Source organism: Poecilia latipinna, unplaced genomic scaffold (assembly GCF_001443285.1).
Source record: "Poecilia latipinna isolate Pla-1442-1.1 unplaced genomic scaffold, P_latipinna-1.0 Scaffold671, whole genome shotgun sequence".
Lineage (NCBI taxonomy): Eukaryota > Metazoa > Chordata > Actinopteri > Cyprinodontiformes > Poeciliidae > Poecilia > Poecilia latipinna.
Genome location: NW_015113287.1, coordinates 170,667 through 192,846, shown reverse-complemented (window position 1 = coordinate 192,846; position 22,180 = coordinate 170,667). Strand labels below are relative to the sequence as shown.

The following is a 22,180-nucleotide window of genomic DNA, read 5'->3' as shown; positions in this document are numbered from 1 at the left end:
TGTAATGCAAAATTATTTTTTTCCTAGTACACTGTAAATGCAAACATTGCATTTAATTAAAAAAAATAAATACATTNTTTTACCATCTAATTGCTATTAATGCAATTAATTGCAAACGAGCAAAAGTCCCAAGTCGGTCCTTTTTTCTGTGTTTCTGGTAATCCTGTGACTCTGACGCACAAGCAACACCTGCAGACGGCAATGATGGTTGAGAGAGAATTTATCTCTATTGAATTGTTTTTATTTTATCAGACAATATTTTTTGGATATATTATGTGATGTAATTAGTCGTTCTGTGAAATGGAAGAGGGGTTGCCGAGGTGACACAGGTTGTAAAGCACAACCCATGTATGGACGCCTTAGTCCCCGACGAATGTTGCGCAACATTAAGGCATTTACACAACAAATTAGAGAGGAAATGTGTAACATAATCCAGCTGCTTTTAATTAAAATCTGTAGCTTTTTAAAACATTAGAGCTCCTTGACGACTGCAGCTGGCCTATGTGTCATATCTGGGGTTTGACTTGGTTTTAGACTTTGTTCTTTTTTTTTCTTTAGTTCACTTCTCAGTGTTTCTAGTTATATTTATTTATTTACTTTAGTTTTATTAGGTTTCTCCAGTGGCTGCTTATGTAGCCTCCAGATTCTCAACCGAAACTGGAGTTCTTAAAAAGCATCATGAACTTGTTAAGAACTCTAGTTTTGTTTCTCTTCTCTCTCTGATTGATAAGAGAGGCAGGCTGACCAGAGTTATCTAATTCACTTCCAAATAATCATTCTGAAGTTTTCATTCAGATTCAAATTCAAAACCACTAATATTTCTTTTTTTTTATCTGAGTTTTACTTGCAATGTTTGTCCCAACTGTTGTGGTTTTGACTTACAGATTTGTTGTTGTAATTCCTCTAAACGCTCCTCTTTCTCAGTTGCAGCAGCTGTTGCTAGTAAAACACAATCTGTCCACTGTTCATCAGCAGCAACAAACAGCAGATGGACAAAGTCAGAGACTAGCTGCAGTGCGTATTACTAAGTGCCGGGAGGCAGTTGGACGGCTTCTTTTTTCTGTTGTAGTTATCATTAATTATAGAGCCAGAGCCACTGGTTGAGCAGAACGCCAGGAACTTCACCCAAACACCTTCACCGGGTTTCTTCTGTCCATCCTCGGTGTGACACGCCGTGCTGATGAGTCCCAAACTCTAAAACCTCTGATTTATTGTTTCCTTCTGCAGGTTGGAGCAATAACTGGACTTTTTTTTTCATCTTCTCTCCTGCCTCCTGTTTGACCTCCAGCATCACACCTGATACTTGTTACATTCACCTCTCTGAGCTATTTCATGTGCTTAAATACTTTATGCACACCTCGATGCGTTGCATCGAAATAGGTTAATTTGTAACAAAGATACCACAGTTCCAGGGTCACAGAGGTTAATGGATGCCAACATTTCCTCGTTTCCAACTTCTCAAATGCTGACACTGAACGCATGTAGAGTACCCCTGATGTCTGTTTTAGCGATCTGGATAACCCTTTTTAACACACAGAGTATTCTACTTAAGACAAACTGAGGAGGGGAGGCTGGCTGAGGGGATTCCTGCAGAAAAACTAAATTGTATCTGCAGTTTCTGCTGCCGTGCTGAGGGTTACCTGAACCATATAGATAACTGCAAATCAGACTCTTTTTGTTTCAGATGTTACATTTGTCAGCACTGCTGTTGATTTTCAATGTATTTTTTTTTTTAGAAAAAAAAAAAAGAGTAAGAGGTGAAACGGAGATTTGCTGTAATTCTCTGTAGTTGGCCTTTAATTGCATAGACACGTCTGTAACATGACCTGGATGATTTTAGCAATTTTCTTAATTTTCTGTAGATTTGGGCTGCTTTTGAGAAATCATTACTTAATTTAAATAACACATTTAAATTGTTGTTGTCAAAAAGATAATAACTTGAAAAATATACGTTATGTGGATCTAGATGTCAGGAAATCTAGGCAATTTTGGGAACAATTTTTTGTCACCTTTATGAAGTGATCAGTGCAATAACTAATTGCATGGAGGCTTGTACGTCTGAATTATTTATTCGTTTGTTTTTACGACTGACGGTAACATCTTAATAACAAAAATAAGCTGAAACAATTTAAATTTAAGAAAAAGTTGTGCCGGATCATTTTTGCCCTCAAAACTGCTGATTTTAAGGGCACTTATGGCAAGAATGTTGGCAAGAGGTTAAAGGTCAGGACCTTCAAGTTTACAGGGGTAGTAAAAGACACATCATGGATGTAGCAGCTATTAGCAACATGCACTGATAACTTGAAAGCAAACAAAAAAATCTGCACATTTTGGTATAAAATATATACATTTCTGTCCGCCACAATATATGTTTCTGCTTTTATTTTTAATTATGTCAGTTTGGTCCTCCATATCACAGCAGCTGCAGTGTGCCACAGAAAAATGTAAAATAACACAGAGAACAAATGAAGAACACCTCAAAGCTGCTTCTGTTCTGCTTTTCCTCGCTGTGTCAGCTTTGCTCTACATGCAGACCCATCGCCACGGCAGCCAACAGATTACAGCTCAACGAGCCCACGGAGCAGTGATTACGTTCAAGTGCATCAAGAGGAATAAACACCAAAGCGCACAAAAAACATTTCCCACACAAAAAGCAGGTAAAAACCCCAAAACGCAGCATTCGGCCCGTTTGTTTCCCGTATGTTTCAATGTCGGGCAGTCTTGATGTTCATATTGCGATCGCTAGTGATTCGTCTGAACACAGAGCTTGTTGATTAGCTCATGTAAACACTGGCTCTACTGACTGTGTGTCAGAGTGCAGGTGAGTGGATCGCCTTACTGAACTTACTTACTGCTAACTGAACCGAGCAGCACGACTTAGTTTCGTCTCTTTTCCAGAAATTTGTGCACGATCGTGCCATTTTTTTTTCCAACCACCAATATTCCCGACTCGATGCACAGATACAGCAGCAGTGACAAATGAGTGGTGGACTATAAGTCTAACGATTATGAAATTGAGATTTAATGCTCTGAGTCGTGGAGGCCATGGAATAATTATCTGAATTAATCAGGCAGTAGGTGTAGCCATCAGTTTCTCTTTCAGTTTACTGCAGCCAACAAGCCGAGGGGAGAGAAACGCCTCCATGAGTTTAACTAGGTTTTTGTTTTTTTTGACCATTTGGTCATTGCTCTTGATTTTGTCAAGTTTTCTAAAACAAATGGCGACTACTACTCTGAACTTTACAACTTGGTGGAGCGAGCTATTTTGTCCCCTTGCTGCATCACATGACAATCGACAAATATTTTCGCTAAACTAATTGATAGACGACTCTTTTCTGAAAAAAAACAAAACAAACCCACCTTCAGTGAGAGTATATAAATTAATTCTGACTGTTTTTTTTTACCTTCTCTCTTAATAATAATAATAATAATAATAATAATACATTTTATTTGTAGGCACCTTTCTTGACACTCATGTTCACCTTACATAATTTAACATAAAAACAAACTGAAAAATTGAAATATATCGTAAAAAAAAAAACATTTTTTACTTGCATCATTTGTAATGCAAAAAAAAAAAAAAAGATGACAGAAAAGTGATTTAAAACAAATGCAGCATATTAGCTGTTAGCATGTGTTCCTGATAATGTTCTGAAGGAGAACATTTTCATGTTACACTAGACTAAAACTAGATGTTCAACTGAATGTCTGAAGCCTACAAAATTACGAATGCTGACAATACCAGGTTTTCCCCGATGTACCAATAAAAAAAATCGGCTTGATGGAAAGCCTACCCACAAACAGCTGGCTGCTGAGCCGGAGGCGGAGGTGTCCATCAGCTGGAGCCTGCAGGAGGCGAAGGGGCAGCTGGTCAACCTGCAGGGAGGCCTCCTTCACGTTCCGCTCTGCCCTCACATAGTGCCACTGTCTGTCATTCAGAGGGAGGTGGGACTTTACGGACAGGACTGCCGGACCGTTGCCCACATCAAAGGAGAAAGTCACCACTGTCGGAGCTGGGAGACACAGAGTCAGATCAGGCTGAATGTGATATGAGGTTTTTATATGTTCTCCTCCGTCCTGCCTTTCTGATGCAACGTGATACAACGCTGCTGAAAACTTGATGACCCGCATACATTTACGAAGGGGCTCAGCTGACAGCTTGTCAATATTTTACAATGTGCGTCTGGTGCTGCAGCAACACATAATGACTCCAAATATCCACACAACATCCCTCTCAGGTTTGAGAACAAAACAGATGGTAATAATAGGAAAGAAATCTACAGTCACTGTCTATGCTTTTGAGCTGAACACATCTGCTGCCTTCTAACTTGTGTTTGTACATTTCTACTGTTGAGCTCAAACCTTTTGAGTAAACATATACATTTTTTTTATTTTTTTGTTGCAATAAATCTGAAATAGTTTTTTTTTTTTTTTTTTTTTTTTTTTTTTTTTTTCCCTTTTACCCCACAGACGAATTCATTAAGCTTTTATATGTGCATGACAGCAAGCTATTGCTGTTGACTGTGCCACTGGGATTACATCATGCTGTGCAAACCTGACAGGCTGCGTCTCTGGGAAATTGAACTGTCAACTCCAGTGCTCCCCAGGAAGAGCAAAGTATACCGCCGATGGCTTTTGTGGCCATTGTTTTCGTGTGGACACTCTGGCATGCAGGCTGATGTCCCATGATGTACTGCATCGCTCTCATTGTGGGCGTAAGCATTCACTCACAGCTCAGCTCCACCCTGATGAAGTCCTTCAGGCCCTGGTTCTCCAGAAACACTCCTGAGGGAGAGCTGGTCTTGAAGTAAAAGGAGATGTCTGAGGCCAGCTCCGCCTGCAGGGTGGGGAAGTACAGGTAGGACGACTCCTGGTAGAAAGACGCTGCGTTCCATATGGACTCTGGAAGAAGAAAGAAGGAGAAGAACAACGAGATGAAACGAGAGTTCCAATCAATCAATCAATCAATCAATCAATCAATCAATCAATCAATCAATCAATCAAGCTTGTCTGCATGTTAAACCACATTTCTGGTGGGTTTCATTTTATGTCAGTGATCTTTAAAACATGGACGGTGAGTAAAAGTTTGAAATTACTGAAGGTTTTCTACAGCGTATTTGTCAAACGATAATAAGTGAGTAGGTATAAGCAAACCATATACTGTACATTAACATCTGCACAGGTACTCACCCTGCTGTGCAATTAACCAGAACTACTAACTGCCTGGCAGATAAATGATGTTAATACTTCCACAGCGGCATGCAGGCAGCACCACACTGACCCTGGTTCCAGCAAACATCCTCCTTATCCTTCAGGTGAAATAAATAAATAAATAAATGTTTGTCTGCTTATTTTGCTGTTTATGCAGGCAGCTGAAATTTCAGACTAATTCCAAGGAGATTTTTGGAGCAGCGGTCTGTTGGTCCGTTGAGACGTACAACATATTTAACTGTGGGCAGCGATGCAGATGCTTCAGCAGGGTCCAGTTCAGGGCAGGTCTGTGCTGTAGTAGTTACTAGGTAGCTCTGTATTGAAGATTTGTGGAGTGTACATTAAAGTGCCAGGAAACCGTCACTCTGAGATAAGCTCTAATAAATCTGCAGCCAGGATTATGTTAGAAGCGTGCTGACGGCTACAGAGATTTCATAATTTAAGTGCAATTTACTCACAGACGTTAGTCCTAGTAGAGGTGTGTGTGTGTGTGTGTGTGTGTGTGTGTGTGTGTGTGTGTGTGTGTGTATTACATAAAATTGAACCTTAGAGATGATCTACAATATATCTAAATATGTGTTCAGTTCTTGTTTTTATTCACTCCATTTGTGTGCTGTATTATTATTCTAGTAAACAAAGCAAGTTAAATAAATGATTAAATGATTGTGACTGTCATGCTGATGGCAGAGGTGGGTAAAGTACCCACAATGGCTACACTAGCTGAACACATTTTTACTCAGAAAAAAAAAATTAAAAAGTAGTCATCCAAAAATATTTTCAAATGATACTTAATGGAAAATATATTTAAAAAAAAAAAAAACTGTTTGTGAAACTTTTTTGATTTTTGTTGCAAACACAAGAGTGTTTTTCCAAACCTTGATTTAAAAATTCCAGCAGCATCTTCTGAGCGCTTCAGCAGAAGGCAGCTGCTTCTCTCGTTGCTTCCTACGTAAACACTTTGCATCGTTGGCGTCCTGGATGGCTGAGAATCCACACCAGCGTTTTAGTAAAACTGTGTCAGGATAACGTTTACCTCTGTTTTCCATCAGCTCGTTTTTTTTTTTTTTTTTGGGGTTTTTGAAATGAAAAGACCAGCTGTCGAAGGTTTAAAAGTAAAATGTTTTCAGGATTTAAGCGGTCGAACAGTTTGTGGGATATTATTTTTTTCCATAATGCTCCAGATGTTTTTCCCTGAGTGACAGATGTGGAAAGCAGGCAGGCCAGTTTTTAAGACTCAGCCATGCTGTTGTAATCCGTGGAAAATGCGGTTTGTGTTTTGGATGTAAACAAGACACCTCATACTTTCTCGGGTTTGCCGCATGTGCTACTCATATATACTACATAGTTGCAGTGTAACTTCCTGCTCAGTGAATTGTGTTCACTGAAAACTAACCAGCGTTATGTTCTTGATCCAGGAGATTTTTAATCTTTGGTTTTAAAGCAGTGGTGAGACACAGAATTAAGAGTGTGAGAGGACATGATTAGACAACAGTACACTTAGAAAACCTCCTTCAGTGTCAAGATAGTCCACATTATATATATATGGATGTATATATCAGAAGGCATTCAGATGGTATACCCCTCTGTCTGTTGCTGGATTTGCACAAGGGCAGAAGGACTCTTAACTCTTTATCCACTGACAAACACAAAAGCACGAGTCTGAGAGACGTGGCCTGAACATTGTTTGTCTCAGATCTGCCTCCATCTGCAACCAAATCTGGCACGGCAGCTGCAGCGCCGAGGTGATCACCTACTGTCTCCATAACAACGCAGAGAGCCGACATGGTAGACAGCCTGCGATCCGGTCCTGTTGGTGTCTCCGATCACAATCTGACTCACTGGAAGGTGGTCTTTGTAGGAGAGGATGCCCGTGTCATTAGTCCTGAGGCAGAAAGAAGAAATGTTAGCTCAACAATGTCTTCAGAGACTGTCGTCTGTCTCCAACGGTCTATAGTTAAAGAAATGCATCTGTCCTAATGTAAAACGAGCGCCAGTGAAAATCTGAACACTCGGGATCAGGGGAGCTTTGGAGAGGATTACGCTGCTGTAAACAACAGCTCCGACCGCCCAGCGCCTTAAATCAACCTGTCGCTCCAATCAGCGCAGACATAATTATTCACTTCCATTCCTTTGTGACATAATGAATGTAATTCATAAATGTAATGCATTACATCTGACTTGTGCTGTAATTAATTATTTTAAAGGAAACGCTGTCAAATGAAAATGGTAATGAATTTTCCCGTATCAAAAGACTAAACGAGCTGCTGCGAGTGATGAGAGGAGACGACCCAAATGCGGCACGACATGGGTACCTTTCCAGAGAGAAAATGCAAATGTCCGGGGGATGCGGGGGAAACATGGCTCCTTCTGCTGTGATGTTTGCTGAGCAAGTCAGCACTTAAATGCCTAATTAGCCAAATGGTGAAAGTTTCACTGAGTTTCAGCAGTTCATGACCGCGCCACAGACAGAAAGAGAGAGAGATTTATCTTTTCGCTCTTTCATTTTTCCGTTTCATATTTGCTAATTTGCTCTTTGGAACTGCTACCAAGCTCAGTCTGTGGGACGTTACAAAATGCTTCATCCGGATGTTCATGTTGATTGTTAGAACAACATCGCATGTCCAAAAGAGTCAACATGGAGGTTGTTATTAAGGTTGGAGTTATTGTTTTGGGAGTCTGTACTGTGAGTCAGTACAGTTCAGTTCACTTCAGATGTAAAAGATGTCATTCTAACACACTTTACAAGACAAACAATCACGATGAATCGGCTATAGAAATATGTCATTATGTAAATCTGAGAAAAGTATGAAAAAAATATTCTGCCCTACCTACTTAAAAAAAGTGAAGGCAACTATTTGTATGATTTATTCATGTTTATCAAGCAAGACTGTTCTTTGTTTAAGGCACTTATTTCATTACATGAAAAAGAAAATTCAAGTAAAGTGAATTTAATTTTGTCAAGTAGATTAACCAAAACTGAACTTTGTACGAATTATTAGACTTTTTCTTAATGTAGTAAATGAAATTTCCAAATACAATGTAAAATGTTATTTATTCAACAACTGCTGCCTTTTTTTATTTTTATTTTTTTAAGTAGAAACTACTCGAATAAAAAGAAAATACTTTATCGGGACAGTTCCTGACTCCTGCTTTTGGTTTGTTTCTCTGCTCAAACTTTGACAGAAAACATGGGAAGCAGTGATAGTTTGTTCACTTTTCAGTAGAACAAACACAATCATATGCAAGGCTGCACCATCAGGCAGAGCAGACTGGTCACAAAAATGAGCACACAGCTCTCTCATGGCGCAGTTTCACGTGTGCGACTGTCGAGGCTTAAACTCGCCAGAAAGTGCTCTACTGCTCTGAAAGTAGCCTGATTCTGGCTAGTCATCAGAGGGCTGGTTGATTTGACCTTTAACCTTTCATTAATGTCTTCAAAGCCAAAGCAGCACAAACAAAAAAAAACATTGCTGCACAAACAGAGTCGAGTTTATTGACACCAATTTTGTCTGATCTGAAGAAGGTGGGACTGCCACCTTCACTCAGGTAAAGTTAATGTATGTCTATTTAATCGTTTGTGCTTGTTTTCTGTATTTATCGTTATTGACTTTGAAGTACCGTTTGGTCCTTGTTGTACTGCAGCTTTGCCCCCTCTTCTGAGACAAATTTCTCCCATGGGAGACAAATAAATGATCTTGTCTAATCATGGACTTTCTTGGACTGTCCAGCTAGACCGGGGCTGGGTAATCCTGGTCCTCGAGGGCCGGTGTCCTGCAACTCTTAGATGTCACCCCGGTCCAAAACACTTGAATCCAACAGCTGAATCACCTCCTCAGTGCAGCCAGGTTCTCCAGAGTCCTACTAACGACCTCATTATTTGACTCAGGTGCGTTGAAGTAGAGATGCACCTAAAACTTGCAGGAGACCGGACCGGCCCTCGAGGCCTGGAGTTTAGACACTGGTTCCAAAACACAAGACGGGCCCACCTGTCCTGGGCTACAGCAGGGAGGGTGAGGGCTCCCACCCTCTCTCTGTCCTGTCATGAATGACCCGCAAGAAACGGGAAGCTTTTTTGCCAAGAAGAAGTTTTCCCATCCCGGAAAATAAACTCTCCAACAACTACCTCACAACACTTCAGCTTGGAAGTTAGAGTGGGCATTACTCAGTGTTAAACTTTAGCTTGTGTACACTTTTGACGAGGATCATCTTGGTGTGATCAGGTTTCATTCTTGATATTTGGTTATAAACAGTATTATTTTATTAGAAATGACTCCCCACAACAACTATCCGTGAGTAAAGGAAAAGGTTTTGCATCAGAATGATGAAAAACACAAAAAAACAAAAACATATATATATATATTTCTGCCAGGATATGTGATTACTGGCATATCTGTAAATATGTTCCAATCGTACACACAGGCAGTTACAATATAATACAGTCAAGCAGAGCTAATCATAATAAAGCAATATGTAAGGGAGGATGTGTGTAATGCGGCTCAGCTGTTTGCATCCATTCATTAACAGCAGACTTTTCCTGAGCCAGCATGGACATCCTTAAAATGCTGCAACACCAGACTGCTTTTCACTGTAGCAGCTGCTCAGTTTTCTTCTGTCTGTGACTCTGTTTTTTATCTAGTCTATTCTGCTATGGTTGGCATAGCTTTTAGATCAGCCAAATAGCTATCGTGATGCTTTATTTGAAATGTGGTCCAGGATGATGTCAACAACCTGGGATACCACTCAGCACGGCAAAAGATGACATTCTTTGCTTTTTTTTTTTTCAGGGATTTATTCTGAACTCTTTGAAAATGTCATGGTGTGAAGAAAAACTGGCAGGTCTAAAGAAACAACCAAACAAACTCATTTCCAAACAAAACTCTGATAATTTACTGGTCAGCTTAAAACAAACAAACAAAAAAAAAAAGCAATTAACAAACAAAACAGTAAGTAAACAAGAAGAAAACTCAGACCAAAGATGCTGTTCTACAGAGGCTGTTGTCAAATTGCTATGCTAAATATAATGAACCATGACATAAAATATGAGTTTATTATCACGTTTAGAATGAGAGTCATGTATTAATAATTATGGAATAAATAAATTCATTAAGAATCTGATAAATAGGTAATGAGCCACATCAGTGGAAGATGCTGTCCACAAAGCCTCCTTTTCTCTGCTCCAATTTATTTACATAAATCCCAGTTACCAGAAATCTATGAACATAACAGTGCTGCAGCCAGAAGCCACTGGGAGACTCACTTCTGTTCCTTCATAAAGAATAGTCTAGTGTTTACTGTGTTAAACACGACAAAGAGGCACTGCAGCTTTTTCCCTGTCACTTAGTGAATTCTTCCGGGTTTGATCATGGTGGCCGTTTTTACACGCAGCCATACTGTTTTATTCAGACACGATAACATGCAAGAGAAACAAGTCTGGAGCCACGGATTGTAAACACGGCAGTTCACCACACGTTTCCTTTCCGAGAGGGCGAGGCCTGCTTTTGTGAAATATTTGCTTTTGTTTCAAAGCGTGTCTGACATGAGAGATTGAAATAACAGATTTAATAGGAAATCAAAGTGAAAATAGAAAAGACTTGATTCTGCAAATATTAAATGTAGTGTGCATACCACGCGTCTGCATCAGCGTCGCAGTTGCAGAAGTAATTCATGTCCATGCAGTTCTCCTCCAGGCTGCAGGAGCACTGCTGCACTCCAGGCAGGAAGCCCCCCCAGTAACTCCTTTTGTCTCCTTGGCGATCCAGCCACCAGGACAGCGGGCTCCCGTCTGCAGCACAAAAGCAGCCAAAGGAACGTTTGAGGTTGTCAAAAAAAAAAAAAAAAAAAAAAATCACACATTTCCAAGAAAATAGCACGGTTTATTGAAATGTTCAACAATGGTTTAGTTCTGAAAACCAGTAATACTTTCTTTTGCTGCAATCAATGCTATGATTATCATACGATAATTTACGAAGGAGGATTAGGATCACAGAGATGAAAATGGGAGTATTCTCATTTTAATTTCAGAATTTTGACTGTTTTTCTTATAATTCTGAGATTTTTTTTTATATATATATAATTCAGAATTCTGACTTTATAGCAGATGGGCACCAGGGAGGAACCAGATTCGTTGTCCAAGATTCTGGAGGAATAATAACAAAATTTAAATAAAAAAAAAAAGTTGCATATTTGGTGACGTAGGTCACAACATTTATCTGCTTTTAACATCAACTGAGAAACATCAATGATCCTAAAACCTCTTATTTGGCTTTTAAAATGATGCAACTATCTTTGGTTTTGAACCTCGATGCATCGTTGCTAACACATCTGCAAAAAGAGGCTGCTACATGTTGTTTCAATTAAACAGTTTAATGTTGGTTAAACAATCGACATTGTTTAATTGAAATACACACCGTACCTATAAAAAGTCTTTTTCGACCTGCGAATTATAAAACCATTTGAATACCAGAAAAAAAAAAAGTTCACAGGTCACACATAAACTCTCTCTGACACACCTACACACTAAAAGGTGCACTCTAAACTAAAAGGTGCACTCTAAACTAAAAGGTGCACTCTAAACTAAAAGGTGCACTCTCAAACGTGTATTTGGGAACTTATTTACATTAATCTCAGCTCTTTTGCTTTAGTAACGAGTACTTTACTTTCATGTGTTCAAATTAACTTAAAAGTCAATTAAATCTTTAACTTAAAGGAACTCTTTGACTTTTCTTGAAACAATTAAGTTCAAGGCTGCATTCGTATCCTATGTCTGACATCATGACGAAAGCTTCACCATGGACAGATCCTGTATCAACCAGGATGATGTGGCGGTGCAGAGGTAGAGCACAACAAATATAAGCGGACCTTAGGCCTGGACGTGGCCGTCACCGGTTCATTTTATGGAATCATGTCTTCCCTCTCCTTCATTACCCACTTTCCTTTCTAACTTCTCTCAAATAAAGGCTGTCTGAGTTAAAGAAAAAAAAAAAAACTTTTGAAAGAGAGATCCTTTACTAGTTTACTTCTTTACCAAAAGTAAACTAAATGATTTGAGTAAGACTGACTTAAATTTGTCATTTTAAACACACTTAATGAACTCAGCAAAAAAAAAAAAAAAAATATATATATATATATATATATATATATATATATATATATATATATATATATATATATATATATATATATTGAGTTGGATAAACTTAATAAATTGAGTCTGTTAAGGATAATAAATTGAATTGGACACACATAACTTGACTTGGATAAGCTTAATGAATCGAGTTGGATAGACATAATAACACGAGTTTTTAAAACTTAATTAAGTTGGAAAAACTCAATTGAATTCAACTAAGTTGGTTCAGCTGTTAAATATGCTAACGTTTTGTATCAGGGCATGATTTTAAAAATTCTTTGTTCTTTAAATTAAATTTCAGCAACAACTTTCCATCCATCATGGAGCATCGCGCTGTTCCATGATGGATCACCACAGTTTACCCGCTCTAAAAAGTGTAGACTTTCGAGAATTAAGTGCGAATAATATAAAAAAATAAGCTCATAACATGAATTACAAAAACAAATACACTTTTGAGGGCGAACTCTAAAAAAAAAAAAAAAAAAATCGCACTCTCAAAAGTGTACACATATCTACACACACCTGCACACACATCAAAGAAAGCGTCTATATGTGCAAGTAGAACTTGTTCTGGACCTGCACTTGCACTGCATGAAACATTCTCACACATAATAAATAAAAACTATTTCTGTATACAGGACAGAACGGTACCCTGAATCAAAGTACGCCTCATTGGTTCGACGAGTCGAGGTTTCACTGTCTAACAGGTCCTGCTGTACGTCGTCCGTTCGCACATAACGTCCAACATAAGATGTTAAACATTTTATGTCGGAGCAATAAAACGCCTCTACAGGTGTTGAACATCTGTTTAACATCTATGTTGAACGTAAAATGTTTAACATCTTATGTTGTTCTTGTGATGCTGTTAAACATGTGAACAAAGTTGTTCACAAAATCAAACACATTTTGTGCTTTGAGAAGTATTTTTATAATTCAATTCCTAAAAAAAAAAAAAACACAGAAGAATGAACTGCTGACAAAAAAAGTTACAAATTCTTGACTTTTACCCTTTTAGTATAATTAATTCAGAAGCGATTACTTTACATTTATACATTTACAGCAATAAACCCGAATACTGGTGTGACAGTTGCTTTGTGGTCAAAAGAAAAGAAAAATGCAATACTGCTGATCGTCTTTTTAATATGTAACAAAATATACATAATAAAAAATGAATAAAATTCAGTTGAATTGATAAATATCAGATTGTTTCATTATGAAAAATGGATTTTGAATTTCAAATTCAAGTAAGCTGCTTTATTTTGGGGCTTTTGAGGCGGGTCATCTTTGACAAGGGGAGTAAACGGATTGTTAAAACTTTCCATTTTAATAAAGCCGGTAGTTCCACTGGTTCTGGTTATCTTGGTGATATTCCAGTGGTTAAGCTGTCATAGGCTTATGCTGCTGGGGGACAAACTTATGCTCATTCTGCTACTTTCTCCTGCTACTCTTAAATTATGCATCATCTGCAGTTATTGCTCACATCAACTTTGCTCTCACTGTTGTTTCCCTCCACAGAGAACCCATTTGGCCTGGTGTTTTACTTGGATGTGACGCTCTCCCATAGTGCGCATAGTCAGAGCTGTTGCCGCCAACAACTTCCTGCTTTCTTCAGTTTGACGACACACTTGAACCAGCTGGTGTCTCTCCTAGACACGGCTATTCCTGCGACTAACTAATATGTACTCTTTGTCATTCTACAAATGTTGTGCTTATGTTTTTCTCTCTTAGATTAAACCCCCCATCAAGCCACTACTGCTATTAATGCTTTTTGCCCCCCGTTGACATCAAAAGTACCTTGTGATCAGTGAATCTGTGTTTCCTGTGTGTGTGTGTTCTGTCTTACCACACCCTGGATCGGGTCTGTTCTTGTGGAAGTTTCTTCCTGTTAGGGGAAGTTCTCCTCTCCACTGTCGCCATATGCTTGGCCAGCATTGATTGTGAATATGTCTGTATGATTGGATTAAACTGTCTTTTTTGTAAAGTGCCTGGAGATAATATTGGCTTGGAATTGGTACTAAATAAATAAACTCAGCTGAAGTGGATTTATATCAAAACTCTTTGGGGTCTGTTTTGTAAATGTCATTAATGTGAAACAAAAAAAAAAAGAAAGAAAGAAAGAAAAGAAACGTTCCACTAGCAGGTAGAACATGTAAAGTCTGATAGATCGTATGGATGTGTTTTTCCAAATTCTAAAAATTCTAGAACAATTAATAAAACTGGAACAATCTTTATTTTTGGTATATTTTTATGAGTTTTAAAAATTCCTTCAGACCTGCCTTTTGCCGTAACTGTTAAAAACTCAAGCCATTTCTACGCAGAGATGCTACTTTTAAATCCAACCCAACACAAAGCACATGTAAGTTGTGACTCAAATTTAGTTTACCATAAGAAACATATAAGATTTCCTAAATCTAATCCCATAGTTTTATGAGTGTCTCCGTCAGTGATCTGGTACGTCCTGGACACGTCACATTTCATTTAGGGACAAAAAGATCTTAAACACAAATTTCTCTTTTACCTATACAACAGTGTAAACACACACAGCATGAATCCACATAAAAAGACAAACATCTCTCAGCAGATATGAGAAACTGAACTACCTTTCCATGATTTTACCTATTAACCAAATGACTCCCAGCCAATTGACAGTGAAGCTTCACCTGTGCTATTAAATCATAACTTATCATGCTTACTTGTGGGTTAGGGGGTCCAGCTTCAATCATCCATCACACAATGTGACCCTGCATTGCAAAGAGGCCAGCCAGCAGAGAGAGGCCCATTAAGCTGCATGTCACAATACATAACCAGGTGTCACCCGCTGCAGTGCCCACCTCCTGCAGATATTACAGCTCCATTAAGCAAAGCTTTGTGTAGGGAAGCACATGTCATGTCGGAGTCAGAGGCTCCAAATCATTTTGTCTCTCTTTGGGTTGCTTTTTAAGGTCTATATTAGAAGCAACGTAGAGACTCAAATCTAGAGCTAGCACAGCAACTCTGATTAACCAGCAGCATTTGCATAACAAAGCCCCCAACCCCTGCCTTTGCAAACACATGTTCTTCTGTTTGCTTCCAAACAAAATTCAAACCCCGAACGGATCTGCAAACAAGAAAAGGCAACAATCAATAGTTCCTGTAGGGCAGGTCGACCTCTTGCTCAAATTGGCTCATATTGACACAGCTTATTCTCATCAAGAAGGCAAATGCATCTTCCTGTTTCACTGATGCACGATGCCTCACAGGCAGCACCAACATTCAGCACAACCGCAGCACCAAAAAGGTGAGAATACACAGCCCAAGAGAGGCTCTTATTCTGGAAAGCCGATGACACACAAAACATTGCAATAGTCTTCTTTTCACCTGGGCCAGAATCTTAGCTTCCTGAAAATGGCAACACACTCAGAACCTGGGCATGTTCGGAGATCTGCAGAAGAAATAGTTAGTTTCAGAAATGTGTACTACAGGCACTGCTGGATGGTGAGACTAACGTCACCCTCCTGCTGCGTGACCCCGTTTTCTGCACAGATGCTGTAGCTACCAGCAGCTTTCTGAACACGCTTCCTTCATTCACCCCAGACAACAGACAACGCTCCAACAAAACAAACTTTTACAAATCAGTCAATTCAATTAATGAAAAAAAAACAAAAAAAAAACTCCATTTTCTTTAAGATTCTTTAAGTGTTTAGGTCGAGACATACTTTACAATATTCAATTTCACCAAATTTTAAAAATGAGCTCACTTAACCAAATTAATTAAATTGGAACTAATTATTAAGATGGTGTACTAAAATTATTTTTTTTCAACCTTTAAGAGAGATTAAAACTCTGGATATATCTGCTTCCAAGAGAAATCATAGACCGACTTCACTTTGTTTAATTTCACAAATTAAGCAAACACCCTGGCTGTTTATTGACTGTAAACTCACGAGATCTCTTAAATAAAACCCGTGTGAGAACATGAAGCAGGTTAGAACGAAACACCATCTGAAGCGGTAAGCAAAAAAGGAAAAGAAAAGAAGACGAAAGAATAGAAAAAGTAAAAGATAAAGGTATGGCTCCATGTCTCTTGGTATTTTAAGGTTTATCAAAAAGATCTGAAGAGCTGCTAAATAAAAACGTAAGTTGACAGTGACCTTGAACGGTCCAGTTCACTGATTAATTTATTATTGTTATGTGCTATATTTAAAAAAAAAATAATATATTTTTAAATTAATTATTACAATTAATTAATACATTTTTAGAGTGTACCAGTTGCCAAGCTATGCAGCTAGCTGTAATCAGGGAACGCATCACCACGAGAAAACTATTCCTGGAAATGTGTGAAAACAACAAGCAGCACAGGAAGAGGACACCAAGACAAGAAGCAATTATCCCCTGTTGGCAGTGGGCTTTCTTTCATGTTGTCCTGTTGAAAGCCAGTTACTTCTAAGCAAACACAGCTTATTGTAGCTCCTGCATAAGGACAAAGAGCAATGAGCTTAAAATGACTGATTTCAATGTAAACGACTTCACTGAAGGCTTAAGAGAAGACTGGAATCGGGAAAGACATGTTCCACAGCTAAACTCCACAACCAGAGGTGAACTTCAGATGTTCTTGGCACGAACGCCTACATCCGCAATCCCACAGGGTTTTTTTTTTTGTTTGTTTGTTTTTTGAACAGCTCCTGTTGTTGTCATTTCCCTTTGAATTTGCACGAAAGGTGCCATTTTGTCAAGAAATTATTAGAACATGTTTCAGATTCTGCCTCTCATCAAAAGGGTGAAGACCGCGTGTATCCAGACACTCCGAAAAGTCAGGAACAAAGGCTCACTTGACTTTATCTACAGTAGATATTCCACCGCCAAAGAGAAGCATTCAAAATTCAGGCTATGTCTGAAAGCGTTCATGCAGCTGTAAAATAGGCTGTTTCAAATCTCCCTTTGATGTTCGATGCGATAATGAACTTGTTTATTTGCATACACATGGCACACAGGGACGGCAGAAACTGGGACTTCATGAATGTTTTATGGTTTAAGAGAAAATGATTAGATGTTTGGGAGCAAAGGTGCCGGCGCTGTTCCAGATGAATGAGTACAAAAAGACTGCAGCGAGCCTCTCAATATATTATTGAAATGTAACGAGAGGAGAGAACAAGCGAGTGGGAGGGCCTCTGAAAAGACAACAACTCCCAGCAGTGGTGAACTACAGACTGTCTGAAAACTCAAAAAAAGCACAATAGCTGGAGAAAAAAAAAAAAAAAAAAAAAAAAAGGCAAAGTTTTCACTCCGAAGTGATGTCGATACTGACTTTGGCTCTGCATGTGGCACTCTTCTATCTCTGAATGAAATTCTTGGGTTCACCATTGCAAAGTAAGAAATGAGAGTCTCTAATGTGAAAGCAGAAAAAGAAACGTCGTTTGTCATATTATTGGCAGATGAAAATGCTGGGTTTTTTTTTTTTTCTTCTTCTGGTCCTGATCTGTTACATTGTTTCTTTGCAAGCTCCTCCTCTGCTTTTAGATTAAACCCTGGCAGGATCGTTTTGTTTGTGGCATATTCGTAAGTTAAGTATTTTATGCAAATAATCTCCTTATGTAAGTGAAAGTTGCAGGGAAAACATGCAAGACCTTATAATTCAACTGCTCTCAGTTTACAACCACAGATAGGAGAGCAGGGCCATAAACAGAACCCAAACAGCTACTCCATAAAGCTCTCACCATCAGTGGTGTTTGCGTGCAGGTGTGCGTGTGTGTGTGGGTGTGTGTGAAGGGGGTCGGGAGGCAGTAGTTAAAACCAGTCCTTGAGAGCTGCTATCCTGCAACTTTAAGATGCCCCAGTGTCATGACAAAGCAATTCCCCTTACAGATTTATTCTTCTTTTACTTTTGATTATTAAACACAATTTAATATCAGACAAAACTAGCCTAAGCTTTTGTCTTAGGCTAGACAAAAGCCTAAGACAAAAGGCTTTTGTCTTAGGCTTTATAGTACTATATATAGTTTATATATATATATATATATATATAAGTGTATTTAGTACTATATTCAGTACTGAATATAGTAAGTACTGTATAAAGTACAGTTTTTAAATTACAATTTTATTCACATGGACAAAAAAACAAAGCTATCCAAACCAATCAACACCATGAGGAAAAGTAATTGTCCCCCTAAACAGAAGAGCTGCCAGCCAATAAACTACCATCAGGTATTAATTTTACACCGGATGTAACGGGATGTAGGCCTTCCAAAGAGATCAACTTTTGTCACAGAATATTCACAAAATATTTTCCGAAACTCTTCTGGATCATCAGGATGTTTTTCATCGAGTGTAGTATTGGTCTTTGTCTTGCATTTGGTTGGCGCTGGATTGTGACCGTGGAATTCATGCATGGAAGCCGTTTTTTGTCCACTGACTTTAACAGAGGCAAGTGAGGCCAAAGCCTAACTCAAGGTGGGAATTAACTGTTCACACTTTTCCCTTAATACACTTGGAAACTTCATTTTCTACTCACCTTGGGTTATCTTTATCCGAAGATTAGTGTTATGTTGAATGAACTGAAAGCATGCTCTCGTTGCAAATTTCTCTTGCGCCGAAATTGGGTAGCTGGCTTTAGCCTTCAGTTAAGCTTCCTTCAGAAGGATAACTATTACTGAAGTCAGGTAAGAACAGTGGTTTTTCTTTGCCTTTTATGTATCTAAGCACAAATACATGACTAACAGAGACTGGTCAAATTATTTTTATATATTGTCTGGTACAGTTTCTGCAACTATCAATACATTTTAATGTAATTACAGGTCGACTGGATTTTGAGTTTTTGGTTTGTTGGACAGCGTAGACATTCAGAATTGATGTTGTCACTGCTATTGGCTCTTTTTTGCCCATGCATTGACCAAACAGGCAGTATCAATAGATAAATAAATTATCTTTCTCCCTGTTTTTGGTTTTGACAAATTATACATCCAATGCAAAGTTCAAGTCCTGTCTAACCGAGTGATAATAGAACTTATTTTGTAAGTTCTGCTTCTAAAGTGATGAGGTACTTGGACAGAGAATGAAAATAGCTGGAATCAACATGTTCCTGTACTGAAATGAGGTAAATAGATTTCTGTGAGGAGTCTGAATGTCCTCTGAATTTGCATGGGCGTTCTCCAGCTCCACTAAAGCTCAAGCAGAACTTGCTCAATCAATTTCAGCACCGACACACACCCCCTGGATGTGGATGATACTTCATAATGTAACAGGCCTCCTTCCGTGAAATATCACATCCTGTCTGCTGAAACAAGTGCTGAGGAGCTTTGATAGTCTCCAGGGACATGGCAAAGAGTTGAGATGGCAACCAAACGTCCATGTTTCCTTATTAATTTAGCTGAATGTTTGTGCAACAAATTGTTCTGGTGTCCCAACTTCACAAGTAGTCTTTACAGGCGATGTTTAAATATTTGAACTGGCTAAAGTGTATTTTCCATCATACTCCATATGGGTCTCCCCATCATATCATCTCATCTGTAAGACCTCTATGTTTTACTTAAGATATGTGTGGGAGATACACACCTATCTCCCACACATAATTTATAATAATTATGTAATTAAAAAAAAAAAAAAAAACGTGTAAATTATAAAATAATCAAATGTATTATTTCATGTAATTATAAAATAATCACATACTGTAGATACGCAAAGATTTAAAAGTAAACAAACTGCTTCTGTGAGGAATCAACTCACCCTTTGTATTGAAGAGACGTGACTTCCTGCAGTTGTAAACTACTTCCTGTTGGCACTGCTCCGCTCCAGTCACGATGGCGCGAAGTTGGTCGGCCGATGCGTTGTAGCTGAACTTCATGACGTGAGGCCTCTGGGGAGAGGAGTTCTGAACTTTTACTGGAGCCGAGTTGTTGTGGGACAACACCGTCCACACTTTCTTTTCTGTAGGAAACACAGGAGTCTTTCACCATGCAGTAAGCACACCCTTCTCAAAGTTGAAACCAAACATTTGAATGTACTGTAACAGTGCATCTCTCACAGTTAGACCAGTCTTTCTTAAACCCTTAGGCCCCGCCCCACAGTCGGCACCACCTACGCATCATCCGCAAGAAACTCCCAGGATTTTACTAGTGACGGGTGAGTGTTGAGTTCTGACTATCTGTGCTACCCATCAATCCGCCCTGCCTTATGGTAATGCGCATGCGGACATTGAGCCAATGTCACATACTGCTTACTCAGCAGATTTCTTGTCCTTACATCCTACTTCTGGAAGTTTATTTTGAAGAGAGAGAGAGGGAGCTGTCTCCCCACTTTTAACTCTTTGAGTGGCTCCACTGAGCAGCTTTGCTCATGACGGGTTTTATCAAATGTAGCACAGACAAAATGTGTCTGCCAGACTGTGCAGGTCACTGTGCACCTGAAATGGTATTGATGTACTAATATTACACTGTAGACATGCACAGCTTCAATCACACATAATAAAGTCGTCTTAGCATGGTTTAATAAAAAAAAAAAATGTAATTTGAAACTAAAATATATTAAAGAGCAAAAAATAGCCCAGAAAACAACAATATATATATTTTTTCTGATTCACGCGGCTGACACCAAGCAATGACTTTCTTGTTTACAGAATACAGTAGCGACGCTGGAGACGGCAAACTGAAGCCAGTTCACAAGCTGCCTGCCATGTAAACTTAAAACATGAAGCAAAAGCAGCAATTAAGTTAAAACAAACTGAATCGAGTTTACGGACGAAATAAAACAGACGAAAACAAAACCTCCATAGGTAGGATGTATGGATAAGAAATCTGCTGAAAGAACAGTAGGTAACATAGCAAAAATGTGCACATTACCACAAGGCAGGACGGTTTGATTTGTAGTGCAGATAGTCAGAAGACGCTCTGTCACTTTGGCCTGGAAAAATTGGGCCTTGGGGTCAAAGGTTAATAATCTCTGAGTTAGATCAAACATTTCCTGGTTTAGATCAGCTGTGATTACCAACATTCTTTCTACTCTCTTTATAGTAAAGAGTGGTCATACTTTACTTTAATTCATTTTTAGAATATGTTTTAAAACTGCATGATTTGGGTCAACTGTTTGAGATGTCTTCTCACAATAGTTTACTGGAATTTGGGCCCATTCCTCCTGACGGAACTGGTGGAACACTCCACCTTGCTCACACACGTAGTTTTTAATTAAACTAAATGCTTAATTGAAAACACAGAATCGGTCTCCTTCTCTCTAAACACAATGATGACTAAATATTCTTGTGCTGTTGAAACTTCCATAAAATTATCTGGAAGATAAACTTAGCGGTAACACTTTATTTGAAGGGGGTGAATAAGACTGTCATGACACTGTCATAAACATGGCATAACACATGTCATGAACATGAATAAGCCTTCATGAATATTTATGACTGTTGTCATAAAGCGTCATTCGGTAAATTATGACACTTTTAATACAAAGTTGACATTATTCAAAATGTCTTTATGACAACTTGACATTAACCAGGAAATCATTACTGATATAAATTTGTTATAAAAGAATTACTGATTGCACTTTAAAAATTAGATAACTTTATGTGATTAAAGGTAAAGTTTAAACAGTAATGATTTATTGGTTAATGTCAAGTTGTCATAGACATTTTGAATAATGTCAACTTTGTATTAAAAGTGTCATAATTTACCAAATGATGCTTTATGACAACAGTCATAAATATTCATGAAGGCTTATTCATGTTCATGACAGGTGTTATGTCATGTTTATGACAGTGTCATGACAGTCTTATTCACCCCCCTTCAAATAAAGTGTTACCGAGAAAAGTTTCATATCAGATCCATTGTTGTTTTTTCACCTAAACCAGTACTCATTTCTCACTGTTTT

The 22,180-nt window shown here is 38.5% G+C and overlaps 1 protein-coding gene across 2 annotated transcripts in view; it reads right to left on the bottom strand.

Annotated features, from left to right (window-relative positions):
- cntnap5a (contactin associated protein family member 5a) overlaps positions 1-22,180 on the bottom strand; it is a 165,455-nt gene that overhangs the window by 35,787 nt on the left and 107,488 nt on the right. For both annotated transcript variants that reach the window (XM_015044344.1, XM_015044345.1), the window contains exons 13-17: positions 20,036-20,236; positions 10,837-10,993; positions 6,966-7,093; positions 4,732-4,902; positions 3,795-4,013 (exon numbers count right to left, since the gene is read on the bottom strand). In XM_015044344.1, the coding sequence (XP_014899830.1) occupies positions 3,795-4,013; positions 4,732-4,902; positions 6,966-7,093; positions 10,837-10,993; positions 20,036-20,236 (876 nt within the window). The remainder of the gene's footprint in view (positions 1-3,794; positions 4,014-4,731; positions 4,903-6,965; positions 7,094-10,836; positions 10,994-20,035; positions 20,237-22,180) is intronic.